General features: G+C 42.1%; 1 protein-coding gene across 3 annotated transcripts in view; it reads left to right on the forward strand.

Moving 5' to 3' along the window:
- Positions 1-21,113, forward strand: part of CUNH4orf51 (chromosome unknown C4orf51 homolog) — a 75,796-nt gene that overhangs the window by 47,306 nt on the left and 7,377 nt on the right. For 2 of the 3 annotated variants that reach the window (XR_009212611.1, XR_009212612.1), the window contains exons 3-4: positions 2,731-2,804; positions 5,278-5,444. Coding sequence is in view for 1 of the 3 variants with exons in the window: in XM_058435833.1 (XP_058291816.1) it covers positions 2,731-2,804; positions 5,278-5,343 (140 nt within the window). In the remaining 2 variants the exon portion in view is untranslated. Of the gene's footprint in view, positions 1-2,730; positions 2,805-5,277; positions 5,463-21,113 lie in introns of those variants that run through there. The other variant, XM_058435833.1, reaches the window with a different exon arrangement.

The raw sequence follows: 21,113 nt of genomic DNA on the forward strand, positions 1-21,113 counted from the left end.
TCTCAGCGATCACTTACCTGTAGAGAGCTTAAATTACTGTACATTGCATATTATTCATTAAAAAAACAAAAGGGGTTAAAATTTTAAAAAACAATATTCACCATTTATTCCTGACTGCTTATTTTGTGTGTGGCTTTCTATTAGGTGATAGGAACACAACAATAACCAAGGTTACAAATTGTGAACAACTGATGATACTGTATTTTTATTATCATCACCAACTTTTCCTCTTTTCCTTGCAGAGGAAAAATTGTATATAATATACTGGCAGTTAAAACTAACTTTTCTGACTGTAAACATTCAAATAATACAGAGTAACAAAGTAAAGATTATCTGAAATCCTTTCCCTTCCCCCAGGGACAACCACCATTTTCATTTCAGTGAACATCCTTATAAATGTCTCTCTATATTTATCTATACATAAGGATACATGCATACACACAGTATATTGATGAGATCATACTGGACACTGTCCTCTGTAACCTGCTTTTATCCCTCAATATTTTCATGGACATCTTTCAATGTTAAGCAACATAATTATTTGTTATCATTTTTAATGGATACATAATATTTTATTAACTGACTCCATTACAATTTTAAAATATGCCATGGGCCTGGCACGGTGGCTCATGCCTGTAATCCCAGCACTTTGGGAGGCCAAGACAGGTGGATCACCTGAGGTCAGGAGTTTGAGACCAGCCTGACCAACATAGTGAAACCCCATCTCTACTAAAAAAAAAAAATACAAAATTAGCCGGGCATGATGGTGCGTGCCTGTAATCCCAGAGGCTTGGGAGGCTGAGGCAGGAGAGTTGCTTGAACCCGGGAGGTGGATGTTGCAGTGAGCTGAGATCGTCCCACTGCACTGCAGCCTGGGCAACAAGAGTGAAACTCCACCTACAAAAAAAAAAAAATATACACACACACACACACACAAACACACACACACACACACACACACGCCATATAAGGAGGCATTTAAGGTTTTCTAATTTATAACTACTGTAACCAATGCTGTGATCAATTTGAATATACATTTTTGTAGGTGTAAAATCATCTCTTCAGGGTATGTTCCCATAAGAATTCTTGGGTCAAAAGTACACTTATTTTACAAATGGCCAAACTGCCTTCCCGAAAATTGGCCTCGTGCCCCAGTAGTGTGTGAGAGTGCCTGTTTTCCTATATCCTCTCTAACACTAGCTTTAAAATATAATCTTGATGTTTTCCAACTTGATAGATGAAGATAGTTCAATTTTCTTTTAATTTGATTTCTTTGATTATTAGTGAAGTCAAGCATCTTCTATGTTTATTCATCATTCATAGTTCTTTCATGAATTGTAATTGATTCTCATTATTTGTGGTTATATTTTGTAAAATCACCATGAATATTGAATTAAGGAATACTGAACCATTGTTCCTAAAGGAAATATAAAGTTAGATTCCTGGGAGCCTCCAGTCATAACATCTTTGTCGACTGATCAATATATAATTTTGTTTTTATGTATGTTTCTGTTTAAAGACACTTAATTTAATATATGAACTCATGGCTAACAGCACTATAACTAATGCCAGAATGGAGCTTAATTAATTTACAAATAAATTTTAGCAAGCAGGTGAATTTGCAAATACAGATTCATGAATAATTATATTTGAATGATAATGATAGTATATTTCCTTTGTCCATTTTCCTACTAGGGTGTTTAGCTTTTTCTTATTGATTCGTATATGGTATTTTCGTATTAGGATTTTACTCTTTTGTCTATATTTTACTATTATTGTTTGTTATAACAGTGGGGGCTTTTTTTTTTTTTTTTTGAGACAGGGTCTTGCTATGTTGCCCAGGCAGGCCTTGAACTCCTGGGCTTAAACAATCTCCTGCCTCAGCCTCCCGAGTGGCTGAGACTACACTGCACTCACAGTGGTGGCTTTTGACAGCAGTATCAGTGCTTTCTGAATGCAGGGGTGGGGAGGAACAACGTTGGGAAAATGAATTTTATTAGATTTCTATTATTATGAAAGTGGTTGGTATTTATTTCTATCTTTCCTTTTTATAGGCACATCAAATTTGGGATTTTGGTGATTGTTTTCCAACACCTCAAGTCCCATCTAGTATATTTATATCCTTTTCTGGTTTTTTTAATCTTGGTCATGTGTTTTTGAGACGGAGTCTCGCACTCTCGCCCAGGCTGAAGTGCAGTGGCGCATTCTCGGCTCACTGCAAGCTCCGCCTCTCAGGTTCACGCCATTCTCCTGCCTCAGCCTCCCGAGTAGCTGGGACTACAGGAACTCGCCACCACACCCGGCTAATTTTTTGTATTCTTAATAGAGACAGGGTTTCACCATGTTAGCCAGCATGGTCTCGATCTTCTGACCTTGTGATCCTCCCGCCTCGGCCTCCCAAAGTGTTGGGATTACAGGCGTGAGCCACCGCGCCCGGCCCTTTCATGTGATATTTTCATACCTTTTGCATTTCTGCTTCCTTCCTCCTGGCACCCACATTGTTACATCATTTTATCTCTCCTAACAATACAAAAGGTAGGATGCAGAAATAACAGGAGGGAGAAATGCAAGAGGCATTTGCCACTCATGCTGGTGGCAGAGGCGGGGGCTGTGTATGCGAAGGTTTGCACCTATTGATTTAAAACAAGGTTTGGGAATGTCAGGAAATTTCATTCATGGTAGACTCTGTTTATCACAAACACTCACACATTGGCTATCTCTTCACCCTAGGTATGAGACCTAAAAAGCCAGCACAGGAGGCCCTGATAAACTACAGTCGACGAGGGAAAGGTGTCCTAAAGCATGTAAGAATCTTTTTACTTGGCATGCAACAGTGGATCTGTGGGGGACAGTCAGGAAGCGGGGTTCTGAGTGTCTCTACATGGCAGCAGGGGTGGTGGCCTGTGAATATTTAGAGTTGGTATAAAAGTATTCCCTAAGTTACAATCAGGCAAAAAGTGGAGCTGTTCTGATAAGATAAAGTCTTTCTTAAAGCATCATGAATAGTTTCTTGGGTGGATCTCTCCGCAGCTGTTTTGGAAACAAGGCCCTAAGAGGTTTACAGCAGTTGGAATTTCTATTGTACTGTCCAAATTTTCATCGGTGAGTTGCTGGGTTCTGCCTGTCGTGGAAAAGGGAGTTCTCAGATAGTCCTGCCCTGCCGCATATCCACCCTGGTTGCCCAGTGGCCGGAGTTTCCCTCCTCATGTGCCCATCCTGCCACCCAGCGTCTGTGGTCCCTGCTTCCCCGATATGACCCTCCAGACCAGGGATCCTCTCCTTCTTGATTAGACTTTCTCAAACCCCAGGGCTTTTAAACAGATTGTTAAAATGGGGTTCTTTTTACGTCTTAAAGTTCTGGCAGACACTCTTAGAGAGTAAGTTGAAAGAAAATATAAAAACTGGTTTTTGCATAGAAGTTACAACTATTTTTGCTATTCTATTACTTTATTAAGATTTCTGTTTAACTTAAAAAAAAACTCAGACTCATCCTAAGTAATTGTGTTTATTATACCATGGGTTTGATATGCTCGTTATGTGTGTTAAAAAAAAAAAAAACCCTGACCATTAAAATAAAAAATGTTATACAAATACTACCTAACAGTATCACAGGAACCACCAGTTATACATACATTTCACTTTCACTTGGAAATGCTGGTCTTTGGACATTAACTAGCAGATATGATACATTTCGCTAATGGGAGAGGGTTGGATGAACCACGCTGGTTCCCAGGCAACTAGTCTATTTTAATGATGGTCTTCCAGAAATGGTGCAGTTTTTCTCAACTTTTCTACTTAGGACCTGATAATGTTCCCAGGGAGCCTTTCAAACATGGGAAGCCAGTGCGGTGGCAGACTGTGGAGCGAGTTGTTTGGGGGCATTTGTAGCTGTGTGGTCCCCTGAAAGTTATATTGTGTGGTCAACCAGGGACACCCCTTCACTGTAGGGTTGATGCCTGCTTCTAGGAAGGGTAGATGATTTCCTGAAAGTACATTTACTGAAAGCTGGCCTCTTGGGAGTTGCTTGGGAGAATCATTAACTATTGTTAAATAAATAAATCCCTCTTGCCTACATGGAGTTGTACTGGTGCCAAGCAATTCCATTGCCAATCAGTGTCTGCAGCTGTTCTGGGGAACAGCTGCTTCTCTCTGTAAGGTGCTTCCCCAACCCCTCCCAGAAAGGGAATTCTCTGTACTCAAAGTAGCCGCTTTTGAGTCAACCATTCCCAACAAATAAATGACATTAATCCTGCTCTTGTTTTTGTGGTGCAATAACAGACTAAAAGTACATGCACGTGCACACACACATACCACACAATTAATATGGGGCACATATTTGGAAAACCTTGGACCTAGACTCCTGACCAAAAAAATAAATCATGACTTTTTATTTATGAGACAAGGCAAATATTTTTTTTTTTTTTTTTGAGACAGAGTTTCACCCTTGTTGCCCAGGCTGGAATGCAATGGCGTGATCTTGGCTCACTGCAACCTCCGCCTCCTGGGTTCAAGCAATTCTCCTGCCTCAACCTCCCGAGTAACTGGGATTACAGGTGTGTGCCACCACACCCAACTAATTTTTGTATTTTTAGTAGAGACAGGGTTTCACTGTGTTGGCCAGGCTGGTCTCGAACTCCTGACCTCAGGTGATCCGCCCACCTCGGCCTCCCAAACTGCTGGGATTACAGGCGTGAGCCACCATGCCCGGCCAAGACAAGGCAAATCTTAATATTTTTAAATATATATAGTTTGGAGGAGAACAAGCACTGAGATATATAAATGCCCAATTTCCTGCATCAAAGCAATAAGTAGAGATTGAATGAAATTTTCAACGATCATTAACATTATTCTTAGTTTCGAAAGTATTTGCTTGCTGGGTAGTGCTTTTGGTAATCATTCTCTAAATATTTATATTCCTGTGTCCTATCTTGAAGAAGTTCCTGATGGAAACTGGAAAGTAGAGCATTCACATCCAGGAATGTGGGGACTAAAGGAATTAGGGAAACCTGGAAAGAATCTTACCAGAGAAGCAGTGGGGGCCAGTTAGGGATTGCAAAAGTTCCTGCCCTTTTTCTCTCCCACTTTATTAATCTGGCCTTCATAACAGACACAATACATTAAACAGGAAGGTTAAGAGAGATGGAAGAAAATGCAGGATCAATCCCATCCTGCTCATGAATGATGTCTGGTTTGGAAGAGACCATTTAATTCCCAATTCTGTGGAAAAGTGACCTTTGCGGATGAGCGAGTGTTGACAACCAGGCCATTTTTCTCCAGCTTCATGGACGGTGCGATTCTGAAAGCAAGGTTGGCTCATCTGAGGATTCAGAAGCTGATCGATAATCCGATTATGGCTGGGGAAGACCCTCATCGCCATTTAACTGAGTTGGAAAATGAAGCCACAATGCTGGAGGCGTGGAGTTTGCTTAAGAAACAACTTTGAGGTATGGGGCCCTCCCAACAACCCCCGCCCAGGAACGTCTGGACCCTGGCAGGCTGGCTTTCTGGGACAATTCCATGGGCTTCATTTCTCAATTTTTTCCCTTTTTAATTGGTGCAGAGAGACAAAAGTTTTTATAATCTTTATTAAATTTTCCTTTTTAAATAAATACTTGGGACCACATTTCTCTGCTAGAACCACAGAAGTGGTGATGCGGCCCCGACGGTCGGGGGCTCCGGCGTCACAGAGCCTGTCCCTTGTATCTGGGAGCCCCGGGGAAGGCGCAGGGGCGTGAGAAAGGCTCTTTGTATTCAGAGCGGTCACCCAGCAGAGCCGGAGCCTTCCACCGCCAGGTTTTCCTCCGCGCAAGGCGCCGCCGGGAAGCGAATTGGCTCCGACCGTCGAGGGGCGGGGGCGTCCTGAGACGCGGCGGGCGCGCGAGCTCAGGGGCGGGGTCGTGGCCCTCCCGTCCCGGCTCCCTCGGTAGGCTGCCCGCGCCCCCAAAGCCGCGCCCACGGCCCGCCCACCCGCCGCCTGCCCCTCCCTTCCCCGGTCCGCCTCTTCCCGCTCCTCCCGGCCCGCCCGAGCGGCCGCCGCCTCCTCCCTCCACGTCCCACCTCCTCTCCCCGACGGTCCTCCTCCCCTAGAGTCCACAGGCCGCCTACGACCCTCCTCCTCCTTTCGCGACCCTCCTGCTGCTGATTCCCCACCACCACCGCCGGCCTCGTCGCCCCCGCGGCGCGCGCAGGAGGGAGGGACCGGGAGCGGCAAGGGGCTGCGCAGTGACCCGGGACGCGGGAAGGAGCCCGCTGCCGTCTAGGCCCGCGAAGGGCCAGGCAGCCGCCGACTTCTGAGGAAAAGCAGAACGGTGTTTGGTTTACTTAAGTAGCCGCCTCCTACCCACTCTTCCTCCCCAGTCCCGCTCTCTGCTCCCCACCCCCTTCCATTTACTCCTAGTTACCAAGACCGTCCTTCTCAGGATTTCTGTTGAATAGAAAATACAACACCAATTGAATTCTATTCTATACAATTGAATAGAAAATTGAAAGTCGCAGCACCACCCCTGCCTCCCGCCCCACAAACTCCTAGTGATTATTTTTGTCTCTTAGCCCTAGGTTGGGTTAAATACATTCCCCGGGAGCCATCTGGTCTGATTCCCGGCAACCTTCGTATGGTTTCCATTAAGCTCTCCAAAAGCATGCATTGAAAAGGCGGCGCTGTAGCCACTTAGGAGCTTCCGGAGTTTTGCCCTGGCCAGCCCCGGTAGACATCCCAGGCAGGAGAGAAAGGCCTCTGTTTAGGTTCCGAGTCTAGTACCTCATGATCCTGGTTTTAATCTCTAATTTCTTGGCTTTTCCTAATCCGAGAAAATACAGTTCTCCAAGGTAATGCTTATCATTAATTCATCATTTGTTTTTTACTATACGCAGAGGATAGCTGATTAGAATTCTGTTTTAATTCCGAAAATGAAGGCTAACAGCTTTACAGATGGGTTGCAACAGTAACCTGGCCACAGAAGTTCAATTTGACCAGCAACACTGGTATGGTGGGGTCTACACCTTCTCGCCTGTCTGTCCACCATTCCTTAACCCCCAAAAGGCAAAGAACAAATGTTTGCTTGTGGAAACATACTCCCTCACGTGGGTTAGGGCTTGTGTCCAAGAAAAAGGGAACCGGCAGGTTCATAGACTCGGAGTCTTGTAACTAGAATGTTCCTTAGGATTCATCCGAGATGTATGTCCATTGATTGAGGACACTCAGAAAGTGGAGGGGCTTCGGGAAGGTCACATGGCTGATGAGTACAGTACTGCGGCCTAATTTGGGGATGGGAGGCTGGGAAGAGACCTGGGCATCAAGAGCTTCATCATATACAGCAAGGAAGATTGTGGTCAAACCAATTCATTAGTGGCACATCCTGGCTCTCCCCAGTCCCTCAGCCGCAGCCCCATCTCTGTCCTGCTCTGTGCCTCCCTGTTTGCGGAGTTAGAGCCCTTTGCTTTTCTTCCTATTTCCCCACTCCCGCCCTGACCGTGTGATTTTTATTTGGGTTTTAAAAATGAAACCAGGTGCTGCATAAAACAAAAGCAAAGTAATAACAAGGAAAGACTATCCAACGCCTGAGGAATGTGCTGAGTTTTATGACTCAGGCTGTCCTGGCAAAGAGCTTGGACTGACAGCGAGAGGTGGGTGGCACGGAGCACAGACCATACATGGCAGCCCTGGCGTCCCCAGATAGGCATAGTCAAGGCAGCCTGTGACTCATTTCACAAAACCAGAGACTCTTGTTCTTTGTGGAGCAAGACTTCCTGGAGTCTAGAGCAAGATGATCGTCAACGTTTCTCCTTAGAGCCAGTTCAGTCTGATAAAAAGCAGGGGCCACCCCGGAGTTTGGAGGGGAAGAGAGCCCAGGCACAAGGCCATCCCTGGGAAAGAAACAGGCTTGATGGACTTGGGCGAGGGCTTTGGTGCAGTGAGGAGATGAATAACATGGAACTTGCAACGTGAAGTGAAAATTAGCATGTATTGTAGTGGAGACAATGGCTTGAGAGTTCCAGGTCGGGGACTGCCACAGTGCCTTGGAGAAGGGGACTGTTGGAGTGCTCCTAAGCCTGGAGGAGGTGTTTGCTCCTCCTGAGTGCAGAAAGATTGTCAGATGCCAGTAGGGTTTCTGAGGTGCCATTCCTCATGCAATCAGGAAGAGTAACTACGGGCAAAAGTAGTAGACTTTGCATAAACACCCAGAGAGCCACCCAGGCACACATCCTCACATTCTGAGAATTCTTTTCAAATGAGCATAGTAATGGGATGAGGTGTACATTTTTTCTGTTACTAAGAGACAGACTAGGAGAGTGAGAATGCAAAGGAGAATGTCTCTCCTAGCAGAGGTGGTGGGAGGGGTTGGAATTTGGGTGACAAGGATCTGTTTGTGCCGCCTTCAATACACAGGCCTGAGTGGAATGGGACTGATAGGGCTTCTTCTGGTTTCTGCTTCTGGTTTCTTCTTCCCAGAGAAGGCTGTCACTTTTTGAATGAGAATGAACTTTGACTGGCATAAATGAGGTCTTCGTGCAGCAGCCCCATGGAACAGGGACTTGTTTTTCCTTACCTTCTTTCTCTTTTTATTTTCCTTTCCATGGAATACTCATTGAAAAGCTATGGTGACTATTCCATAATTGCAGGCAAAGCTCTGCTTAACCTGTTCCTTAAAGTCTACTTACCTGGAAAAATAAAGTCTTTTAAGGACGATGACTTCATAAATATTTATAGTGGGAACAGGCGTCACTCTGGTTCTGCGAGAGAATGGGCTCATTCAATTTTATTTATGTGACACTTGGGTGAGTGACATCCGTCATCTGGGTCAGCCCTACACTCTGTTCCACTGAAGCATGTTTATGGAGTGATTATGCCTGCAAATATTTGCTATATTTAGGCCCTCTCCTCCCCTAACCCCCTCTTAGACTTCTTAAGTCCCCAAACCAGCAAAAAGCCAAGCTATGGTCTGGAAGGTTTGAACCCTAATGACAAGGCACAGGGGTTTGAACATGTGCTGTAGAAGGATTTGACGAATTGGGAGGCAATTAGAGTGGGAACGCTGTTATAGCATTCCTATATTCAGGAGGTTTTGCTGGTCCTGTATCTAGCAGGTGAGGGCTCTCAGCTAGGCATGAGGAGTTTTGACAGGTGACGAGCACAGCCCTGAGTGACGAATGCAGAAGGATGCTTTTGAAACTCTTTCCTTCCCAGGGAGCTCTCTCTGGACAGGATTTCACAGGCCCTCAGATCTGTCACCACGCACCCCAGGGCTCTAGAGGCAGGACCTGATAGGGACTCTGTGACCTCAGCTGGGTCAAGGTCTGGGTGTAACCTGAGGCCTCCTCTCAGCCACACCTGGTCCGTGGCTGGGCGCAACAGCTGCCCTCCATCAGCTGCGGAGGAGGGAGGGCCTTCTCTGGCTTCCTGGCTTTCGAGTGCACATGCCCTGACCTAGGCATTTCAGGCTGGACTTAGACATGCTTCAGGACTCAATATTTGCTTTCCGATCGGCTTGGCCATCTATTGTTTATCCTGGGAAGGGCCAGGTCTTGGCACAGGAGCCTGAAGCGTTGCCAGTGTCCTATTTTTAGAGACAGGAAAATGTCTGCTTTTTGGCAGCTGCTCTTTTTCTGGCACACATCAGGGATGGTGTAAAAAAGTTCAAGTGAGAGATTCCAAGCCCTAAATTCATGGCCTATGACACAGGCAATAGCACCATGAGCCTCTCAATAGGCGCCTTTGGGGAACCTAGGATCTGTCATTAGAAGGCCTCCTGGGCAGAATAGTGGCCTCCCTGTCACACCCTGGCAGCGAGAGTCCTCTCTAGTCCATAAACCTCAGAGCCTGAACGTCTTGTGAGTCCCTTTTGAATGCATCAGCCGATCTGAACTATTATAGTTCTTACCTCCATTCATCTCCTATCTACCAGTCCATAATCTGGTTCAACTTGGTAGGCAGAGTTAAAAAAAAAAAAAGTCTGCTAAATTTCATGTTCATCAACCCTTCTTAGACCCAATGACATTGTCATCATAATGATTGTAGAAGCCAGCCAGTGTACACGGCAAGAAATATCTTACTAGATTCAGGGATCACATTTCCAAGTTTTATTGGAATTAATATTTGTCCTAACATAGCCCTCTTAAAACATATTTTTGTAGGTCCTGTGATTCTAGCTACTGACAATTTATAGGAAAGCATTTTGCAAACTATAGTGACATATCATGCAAAGGTAAAATGGAATATAAATAAAGAATTATCGTTATCTTTTCTCCCCAACCTTTGAAAAATGATTACTTTCTAATTACAAAAATAAAACATGAATACATTCTTCTTTACTGCTTATAGCCCATCATTACCTTTTGGATTCATTTTTCTTCCTGCTGGAGCACATCTTTGGTAGATTTTCTTTTGCTTTTCCTCCCTTCTCCATCAGAGTGGGTAATACATTTTTCTAAGTGCTTGTATGTCTGAGAAGGTATTTTGCTGTCTCTCTCTACATGTTAGCTTGGCTTGTTATAGAACTCTAAGTTCAAATTGATTTTTCCTGTGCATTTCTAAGCTATTCCACTATTTTCTTGAGACTGCTTTGGTTGATGAGTAGTACCCTTTTGATCTGACTCTCACTCCTTTGTAGGTAATCCTCTGTATCCTCTTGTACCTTTTAGGATTGCCTTTTTCACCTCAATGCTCTGGAGTTTTGTTTTGATATCACTATGTATGAATTTATTTTTAAAGTTTATCCTGCTTGATAATGATAGGCTCTTTCAATCTGAGTGTTCAGGTTCTAAGATATGGGGCGGAAACCAGACGGGTTAAATTCATCTATATAGTGAAATGCTGAGGAAGAAAGGAAAGAAATTGTGTGGCTTGAGTGTTGGGAGGAATTTTAAGGGGTTATAGAGAGAGTGAGAGAGTAAGGCTTGGAGAGATTCATTGTTAGTTGGTTCCTACTGGAGCACATCCTTGATAGAGAAAAATGTGTAAAGAAGATTTTTAAGCTCTTTGGGTGCATATTAAAAATATACTCCCAGCAGGGCACAGTGGCTCACACCTGTAATCCCAGCACTTTGGTAGGCCTAGGCAGGTGGATCACCTGAGGTCAGGAGTTCAAGACCAGCCTGACCAATATGGCGAAACCCCTTCTCTACTAAAAACACAAAAATTACCCAGGCGTGGTGGCAGGCACCTGTAATCCCAGCTATTTGGGAGGCTGAGGCAGGAGGATTGCTTGAACCTGGGAGGTGGAGGTTGCAGTGAGCCGAGATCGTGCCACTGCACTCCAGCCTGGGTGACAGAGCGAGACTCTATCTCGAAACAAACAAACAAACAAACAACAACAACAACAACAAAAATATATATATACACACACACACACACACACACACTCCCTTCTTTGGTGTTTTATGAAGAAACTAAGACTTAAATTGGTGTTAATTATATTTTTTTTCTGTGGGACTGTTGTATCTGTGATTTGATACTAAACCACAAGACTGAACCATAAGACTACTTTAAATTAATATGAATTACATAATCAATTATTATTATTATTATTTTGAGATAGGGTCTTGCTCTGTCACTCAGGCTGGAGTGCAGTGATATGATCTCAGCTCACTGCAACCTTTGTCTCCTGGGCTTAAGTGACCCTCCTACCTGAGCCTCCCAAGTAGCTGGAACCACAGGTGTGCACCACAACGCCTGACTAATTTTTTGTATTTTTGGTAGAGATGGGGTTTTACCATGTTGCCCAGGCTGGTCTCAAACTTTTGGGCTCAAGCAATCTGTCCGCTTTGGCCTCCCAAAGTCCTGGGATTACTGGCATGAGCCACTGCACCTGGCCAGCAATTATTATTTTTTTAATGATTAGGAAAATACCTTTCTTTCATTCTGTCCTTGTGCCTTCCCTTCCCTCACACTGTCTAGGCTACAGTTTCTTTTTAAATAATGAAAGATTCTTTTACAGAATGAGATGGAGTTAGATGCTCTAAAGTCTTGCTGTTTCTCTGTAACTCTCTTTCTCTTAGTCACTTGTCATCTACCTACCTAAACACTTTCTTTTATGGCTAATAGCTTATAAGAAGCATACACAAATACTTTGTCCACTCATTTAGTAATCTAATTTCTCATCAGATGAGTTGTCATGTATAGATTCGGTCAGAAAAGATTGTACAGTGACCAAAAGTATAGCAATTTAGGACTCTTAGCTTAAGATCCAGAATGCGAAGCTCTGCTTACCTCCCCAGAAGTTTACTACTCCAGACTGAGGAATTCATCCCATAGATTGTCTTGGTCCACCCATAGAAGTTAATGTGTGGCACAGAGGGGCAAGATTTGGGAAAGGCTCAAACACAAACTGATATTCAACCAACAATAGCATCTCTGAACAAATGAAGGCAGGAGATACAAACAATCATATTATGACTTTTCACTCTCTTCTTGAAACATAATCATTGAATTGGCTTTTATTTTATCATGTGCATGTATTACCTTTCAGAAAGCACTAAAAACAGTTGTTAAACTTTTAAAAGTATAAGGACAATAGAATAATTATTGAGAGTCCAAATTCTCCCGGGAGATTTGAATTACTTGAGAGCTTTTTCCTCTACTTCTGATATCCACACTAAAGTGTTTGATATGATGAGACAGTAAACATATGCAGCCTGTATAATCTGAATTACTCTCCTGACTAAAAGGTAGAGATTGAGTCGCTGCGGCCCAAAACCCCTGACAACTATTGAGCTCCTAGTTGTTAGATGCTGCTATACTCTCACTAGATTTTGAGATATGCATAGTGTCTGCCTGAGTAAGTGGGGATGCAGTGTGACCTAGAGGAGGGAGATCTGGGAAAGGCTCAACGTGGGACTGATATTCAACCAGCAATAGCATCTCTGAGCAAATGAAGGCAGAAGATGCAAACAAACGTTAATTCAGAGTCCGCTGACATTGGAAGCCAGCCAGGTGAAAACCATTCACGTGGATCTTCAAGGGAGTCGGGCGTTTCTTCGAGTTGCCATCAGCATTTCTTCTTTTCTGGAATGTAAAGTTTCCTTCACTTTGTATGTAACTAGGGCTCTATCTGTATCCAGAGAGGGTGAAATGCTTTCCAAATTATAGCTATCTCTCCCTTTCTGAAAAAAAAAAAAAAAAAGTGACAATGTGAGGTTTTCAAAACTGCATTTTACAAAAAAAGAACTATGCATTTACTTTATAATTTCAAATGCTATATTTTCCATTTTTGGTTAATCTGTAATTAATTGTGGCTCCTAACTCATTGGGTTTCCTACAGTCCCCTTCATCTTTCCTCCGACCTTTATGTTAAACAGTTAATGCTCTACACATTATATAAACACCCTTCTGAAATTCAGTGCTCAAGGAAAAACCCATTTTTAAAGAGAGGGATTCTGAATAATAACCACCCCTTGTTTTGAAAACACAGATTTTCATAAAACAGCATTTGTAAAAGCAGGTCCACCTCTAGAGAACATGTGACAAGTATCTAGCAGATGTCATTACCGCAGAGTACTCCCCTCAAAACCCTTAAATTTTCACTTCTTCTGGATTGGCCGCTTTAGTGGAAGAGCCCGCAATGGCGACACATGCTCTGCCTCTCAAAGTGTGGTCTGCAAGGCTCTGCCAGATGGTCTCCTTCAGAGTAAATGCTTTCAATATGATAATGTTTATATCTGTGATTCTGGCATGAACTAATAATTTTCTCATGATAGTTAATAAAAAACAGATTATTTCATTTCTAGCTCATAAAACCCAGTACCTTTCCTCCCATTCTATCTGATGAGGGTGATTTTTTTTTCCCATTGGTGAGGCGGCAGTGAGCGTGGGGAGGATTATGGAGCTGCAGCTGTCTCCACGGCTGAAGCGGTGTCCAGCCTAGAATTTGAGATCCCCTCCTCCTCACAAAGGTCAGGCTTGCAATGCATCAGAAAAGGATAGTTTGTCAGGGTAACAGAGACCAGGGCTCCAACATAAACAATCTCTTTGAAACTTCAAGGTTTACCTTTTAGCTATAATATTCTGGAATTTGGTGGCTGAGTCTGGGGCTCTCTGGCCATATCCATCATGTTTTCTTAGAGGCTGATCATATTCCCTTCTAATCCTTCATTTTTCCAGACTGGAATACTTATTTTATAACTCTTGCCACAGCAGAGGGGTGAGGGGTAGGGTGACTTTTCATCCTTTGACCTTTTTTTATTTTAAAACTTTTTTGGACTCTTTGTATTTAGGAGAAGAGGTACTAAATTTTATCTGTGTAGCCCTCTTTTCCTGTGGATGTTTGGCTAACAGAAACTGGTCCTGGCGGGCAGCAATAGTAGGGATGGTATGAAGATGGAGGGCCTACACTTCAGAGGATGACTTGATAAAAAAAGATATGGAAAATTAGTTTGGAGTGTGGCTGGAGATTATAATGCCACTAGTTTACTCTTCTTCAAAGGAATGTGAAGTAGGGAGTGGGAAAAGGTTAGATTTCCCTGAGAGAGAAGGAAAGATTTGGGATCTTCTGGCGAGAGCTAAGATGCATTAACTTTCTTTTTTTATTTTCTTTTTTCTTTCTTTCTTTTTTTTTTTTTTAAAACAAAGTCTCACTCTGTCGCCCAGGCTGGCGTGCAGTGGCTCGATCTCAGCTCCCTGCAACCTCTGCCTCCCAGGCTCAAGTGATTCTCCTGCCTAGCCTCCTGAGTAGCTGGGATTACAGGTGCCTGCCACCATGCCCAACTAATTTTTGTTGTTGTTGTTAGTAGAGACTGGGTTTCACCATGTTGGCCAGGGTGGTCTCAAACTCCTGACTTCAAGTGATCTGCCTGCCTCGGCCTCCCAAAGTGCTGAGATTACAGACATGAGCCACCACGCCTGGCTGCATTAACTTTATTTCTTTCAGTACTAAACTCAATACAAGGGTAGACTTTTCTCTTTGTTGCCAGCATCTCACCATCTACTCATTCTTTAACCTACTGGAATTTAGCTTCCACTCCTAACCTGTCATTGAATCTGCATCCTTAAAGATCACCAGTGGCCATCAAATTGATACAGGCTATGAGATTCAGCCTCACTCTACTCATCTTTCTGTACGATTTCACATAAAAGTCTTTCTACCATTGGGTTCTCTAGCAATGTTGTGCTTGTCTCTGACTTCTCTATTTCTTCTCATTCTCGTGTGTTGACAACCCCTCCTCTTTCTTCTCCTCCGTTAAAGTCTCTCTATTAAAGCCATCTCCTAAGGTTCTGTCATTGGTGCCTTTGTTGTTGCTGTTGTTGCTGCTGCTGTTGCTTCCATGGTGTTACCACCCTCTCCACTGTCTTCAAATGTCATCTTTGTTCCAACAAGTCTCATCATGAACTTTCTTCTGAGCTTTGGAATACATTTTCAGTCTTCTACACAAGAGCATTTTCTTTTTCTTTTTCTTTTTCTTTTCTTTTTTTTTTTTTTTTTTTTTGAGACAGAGTCTTGCTCTGTTGCCCAGGCTGGAGTGCAGTGGTGCAATCTTGGCTCACTGCAACCTCCACCTCCTGGGTTCAAGCAATTCTCCTGCCTCAGCCTCCTGAGTAGCTGAGATTACAGGCGCCCGCCACCACGCCCAGCTAATTTTTTTGTATTTTTAGTAGAGATGGGGTTTCACCATGTTGGTTAGGCTGGTCTCGAACCCCTGACCTCGTGATCCACCCGCCTCGGCCTCCCAAAGTGCTGGAATTATAGGCGTGAGCCACCGTGCCCGGCCAGAGCATTTTCTTCTAGACAGGAAACTATTGTGATCCACCTGGTGAGGATGCTAAGAACCTGCACAAGGATATTAAGAGTGGAAAAGACAGGAGAGAGTCATAAAAATATTTGGCAAATAAAATAAACAGAGCTCTTTGATGGATTAACTATCCAAAGAGCAAGAGGAAGAAAAAGAAGTAGGAGAGCTAGAAGGGGACAAAGCTGACCCCAAGTTTTATAGGTTAGGTAAGTTGGAGGATAGGTGTGCCCTTACTGGAGTAATAAATACATGGTAAGGGTTAGATTTAAGGGAGAAGATGATGACTTCAGTTTAGGACATTCGGAACATACCTCATCTCTGTCTTTTTTGCCTTTTGAGTCTTCCTTTCTGTCTTAGTCTGTTTTGTGTTGCTGTAACAAAATACCCAAGACTATATCATTTATAATAAACAGAAATTTGTTTGGCTCATGATTCTAAAGGTGGGAAAGTCTAAGATCAAGGGGCCAGCATCTTGTGAAGGCTTTCTTGCTGCATCATCCCATGGCAGAAGGTGGGAGGGCAAGAGAACACATGACAGAGAGAAGGGGAATCAGGCTCAACTCATCTTTTTATGAAGATCTTGCTCCTGAGATAACAAAGCCATGCCTGTGATAATGGCATTAATCCATTTCTGAGGGCAAACACCACATGAGCTAATCACCTCTTCAAGGTACTGTCTCTCAATACAGCTACATCAGGGATTAAGTTTTCAACACATGAACTTTGGGAGATTCAAACCATAGAACTTTCTTAGTGCTGCTAGAATTATCTTCCTAAAGTGCAGATCTAATTCATGCCATTCGCCTCAAAATTTTTTGTTAGCTCTTACTAACTACAGAGTAGTTTAGGCATTCAGTCTCCTTGACAGGGATTTGAAGCCCTACACAAGCTGTCTTTGTTTGGTTTCATTGTAATCTTCTAGCACAACAGAATCCACCAAGCAATTTCTCACCTTCTTGCCTTTGCTCAAGCTGTTCTCTCAATCTGGAATGCCCTCCCCAATTTTTCTGTGTATGGAAATCCCACTCATTCTTTAGATTGCAGCTTGCATGCTACATCCTCCATAAAGCCTCCTCCCACCACAGTTAGAATCTGTCATTCTTTATTCAATATTTTCACAGCAATTTATGTGTATTTTTCCTTGTATTATCATGCATATGCTCAGACGCGCATTTCTTCTATTGGTTGGTAAACTCCTTAAAGCTGGGAAATGTATCTTATTTATTTCCATTCCTTATCAGCTGCCAACACATGATTTTCCATATATTTGTTGCTCATTAATAAATGAAAAGGAGAGGGAGACATTGATCTTGGTTAGCGTGGAAGGGGAATCTTGCGGGGAGAAATGGTTGGTAACGTAGGCTGGGACTTGCTTTAGAATATGTTCAACTGGGATGGAAACTTTGGGCTCTGAAGAAAAGGGATAGGGAATAATGATGAGGGTGGCAATGGATTATGGGTAATGTGAAGGGCTTATATTTAAACACAGGATCCTGTGATACAAAATCATTCGTGTACACATTTAGCTTCTTATCCACAGGCAGATAACCAAATTGTAAAGTCCTTCAGCAGGAAATTATTACTCTGCCCATTTAATTGTAACCTCAGCTCTTGAATATTTCACTACTGCTGCTACTATGTGTATTGTCTGATGCCATAAAGAGATGGGACCTTGGCTGGGCGCTGTGGCTCACGCCTGTAATCCCAGCACTTTGGGAGGCCAAGGCGGGTGGATCACGAGGTCAGGAGATTGAGACCATCCTGGCTAACACGGTGAAACCCCGTCTCTACTAAATATACAAAAAATTAGCCAGGTGTAGTGGCGGGCACCTGTATTCCCAGCTACTCGGGAGGCTGAGGCAGGAGAATGGTGTGAACCCAGTGGGCGGAGCTTGCAGTGAGCTGAGATCGTGTCACTGTACTCCAGCCTGGGCAACAGAGAGAAACTCTGTCTCAAAAAAACAAAAATAAAAAACAAAAAAAAAAACAGAGATGCGACCTTGACTAATAGTATGGTGATGATCTATGGTGATGATCTATTGCTATGCCCATTTATTTAATTGTAGAAAAGGTGGGCAAGGAGGTATTCATTCTGATTAATAAGATTTCTTTGACCCTTAGTTTTTCTTTTCATACATTTTCATCAATCTGTTTTTATATTAAATAGAACAAAGAAAAAATGAAAAATATTGTCTTTAAAAAATTATTTATTTTGATGGGTACATAGTAGGTATATATATTTACGGGCTAGATGAGATAATTTGATGCAGCATGCAATGCATAACAATCACATCAGCGTAAATGGGGTATCCATCACCAAAGCATGTATCCTTTGTGTTACAAACAATCTAATTATTCTCTTTTAGTTATTATAAAATGTACAGTTAGATTATCATTGACTATAAGACACACTGTTTTGGTATCAAATATTAGGTCTTATTCATTCATTCTTTTTTTTTTTTGCACCCAGTAGCCATTCCCACTTCCCCCTAACCCCCTATAACCCTTCCCAGACTCTAGTAATCATTCTTCTACTCTCCATCTCCATGAGTTCAATTGTTTTAACTTTTAGATCCCACAAATATGTAAGAACATGTCAAATTTGTCTTTCTATGCCCAGCTTATTTCACTTAACAATCTCCGGTTCCATCTATGCTGTTGCAAATGATTGGATCTCATTCTTCTTTATAGTGGAATAGTACTCCATTGTGTATATTTACCACATTTTCTTTATCCTTTCATCTGTTGATGGACACTTAGGTTGCTTCCAAATCTTGGCTAATGTGAACAGTGGTGCAAGAAACATGGAAGTGCTGATACCTCTTCAATATACTGATTTCTTTTCCTTTGGGTATATACCTAGCAGTGAAATTGCTGGATCATATGGTGGCTCTATTTTTAGTTTTTTGAGGACCCTCCAAACTGTTCTCCATAGTGGTCGTACTAATTTACATTCCCACCAACAGTGTACTAGGGTTCCCTTTTCTCTACATCCTCACCAGCATTTGTTATTGCCTGTCTTTTGGATAGAAGCCATTTTAACTTGGGGGAGATGATATCTCATTGTAGTTTTGATTTGCATTTCTCTGATGATCAATGATCACCTTTTCGTAAACCTGTAAACCTGTTTGCCATTTGTATGTCTTCTTTTGAGAAGTATGTATTCAAATCTTTTGCCCATTTTAAAATCAGATTATTAGAAATTTTTTTCTATAGAGTTGTTTGAACTCTTTGTATATTCTGATTACTAATCCCTTGTCAGATGGGTAGTTTGCAAATGTTTTCTCCCATTCTGTGGGTTATCTCTTCACTTTGTTTGTTTCCTTTGGTGTGGAGAAGCTTTTAACTTGATGTGATCCCATTTGCCCACATTTATTTTAGTTGCCTGTGCTTGTGGGGTATAACTCAAGAAATCTTTGCCAGCTCCAGTGTCTTGGAGAGTTTTCCCAATGTTTTATTTTAGTTTCATATTTTGAGATCTTAGGTATTAGTCTTTAATCCATTTTTATTTGATTTTTGTATATAGTGAGAAATAAGGGTCTAGTTTTATTCTTCTGCATATAGATATCTAGTTTTCCCAGTGCCATTTATTGAAGAGACCATCTTTCCCCCCAAGGCATGTTCTTGGCACCTTTGTCAAAATGAGCTCACTGTAGATACCTGGACTTGTTTCTGGGTTCTCTATTTTGTTCCATTGGTCTATACGTCTGTTTTTATGCCAGTACCATGCTGTTTTGGTTACTACAGCTCTGTAGTGTAATTTGAAGTCACACAATGTAATTCCTCTAGTTTTGTTCTTTTTGTTCAGGATAGCTTTGGCTATTCTGGGTCTTTTGTGGTTCTATATACATTTTAGGATTTTTTTTTCTATTTCTTTGAAGAATGCTGTTGGTGTTTTGGTAAGGATTGTATTGAATCTGTACATTGCTGTGGGTAGTATGGACATTTTAACAATATTGATTCTTGCAATCCACAAACATGGTATATCTTTCTTTTTTGTGTCCTCTTCAATTTCTTGCATCAAGATTTTATAATTTTCATTGTAGAGATCTTTCACTTCTTTGATTAATTTCTAGGTATCTTATTTTATTTGTAGCTATTGTAAATGGGATCCCTTTTTAAATTTCTTTTTCAGACTGCTGTTGGCATATAGAAATGCTACTGATTTTTGTACATTGATTTTGTATTCTGCAGCTTTACTGAATTTATCAGTTCTAATCGTTTTTTGGTGGAGTCTAGGTTTTTTAAAATATAAGGTCCTATCATCTGCAAACAAGGATAATTTAACTTCTTTCTTTCCAATTTGGATGCCCTTTCTTTCTCTTGTCTGATTGCTCTAGCAATGGCTTCCAGTACTATGTTGAATAACAGTGGTGAAATTAGGCATGTTTGTTGTGTTCCATATCTTAGAGGAAAAGCTTTCAGTTTTTCCCCATTCAGTATGATACTAGCTGTGGATCTGTCATATATGGCTCTAATTATGTTGAGGGATATTCCTTCTGTGCCCAGTTTTTTGAGGTTATTTTTTTTTATCACGAAGTGATGTTGAATTTTAACAATGCCTTTTCCGCATTAATCAAAATGATCATATGGTTTTTGTCTTCTATTCTGTTGATACGATATATTACATTGATTGATTTGCATATGTTGAACCACGTTTACATTCCTGAGATAAATCCCACTTGGTAATGATGAATAATCCTTTTAATGTGTCATTAAATTCAGTTTGCTAGTATTTCGTTGAAGATTTTTTCATCAATATCAGTGACATTGATCTTTAGTCTCCTTCCCTCCCCCCTTCCTTCCCTCCCTCCCTTCCTCCCTTCCTTCCTCCCTCCCTTCCTTCCTTCCTTCCTTCCTTCCTCTCTCTCTTTCTCTTTTTCTTTTCCTTTCTTCCTTCCTCTCTCTTTTTCTCTTCCTTCCTTCCTTGCCACCCTCCCTCCCTCCTTCTTTCTTGTTTTTCTTTCTTTCATGCCTTTGTCTGGTTTTGGTGTCAGGGTAATACTGACCTCTTAGAATGAATTTGGAAGTATCCCCTTCTCTCTGTTTCAGAATAGTTTGAGTAGGATTGGTATTACTTCTTAAATGTTTGGTAGAATTCAGCAGTGAAGCCATCATGTCTCAGGCTTTTCTTTGCTGTGGGACTTTTTATTACCACTTTGATCTCATTACATGTTACTAGTCAAATAACATTCAAGTTATTGGTTCAAGTAATTGGGTTTCTACATGGTTCAATCTTGATAGATTGTATGTGTCTAGAACTTTATCCATTTCTTCTGTATTTTCCAATTTACAGGTGTCTAGTTGCTCATAATAGCAACTAATGATCCTTTGAATTTCTGCAGTATTAGTAGTAATGTTTCCTTTTTCATCTCTGCTTTTATTTATTTGGA

This window comes from Hylobates moloch, unplaced genomic scaffold (assembly GCF_009828535.3).
Source record: "Hylobates moloch isolate HMO894 unplaced genomic scaffold, HMol_V3 SCAFFOLD_3, whole genome shotgun sequence".
NCBI classification, from domain to species: Eukaryota; Metazoa; Chordata; class Mammalia; order Primates; family Hylobatidae; genus Hylobates; species Hylobates moloch.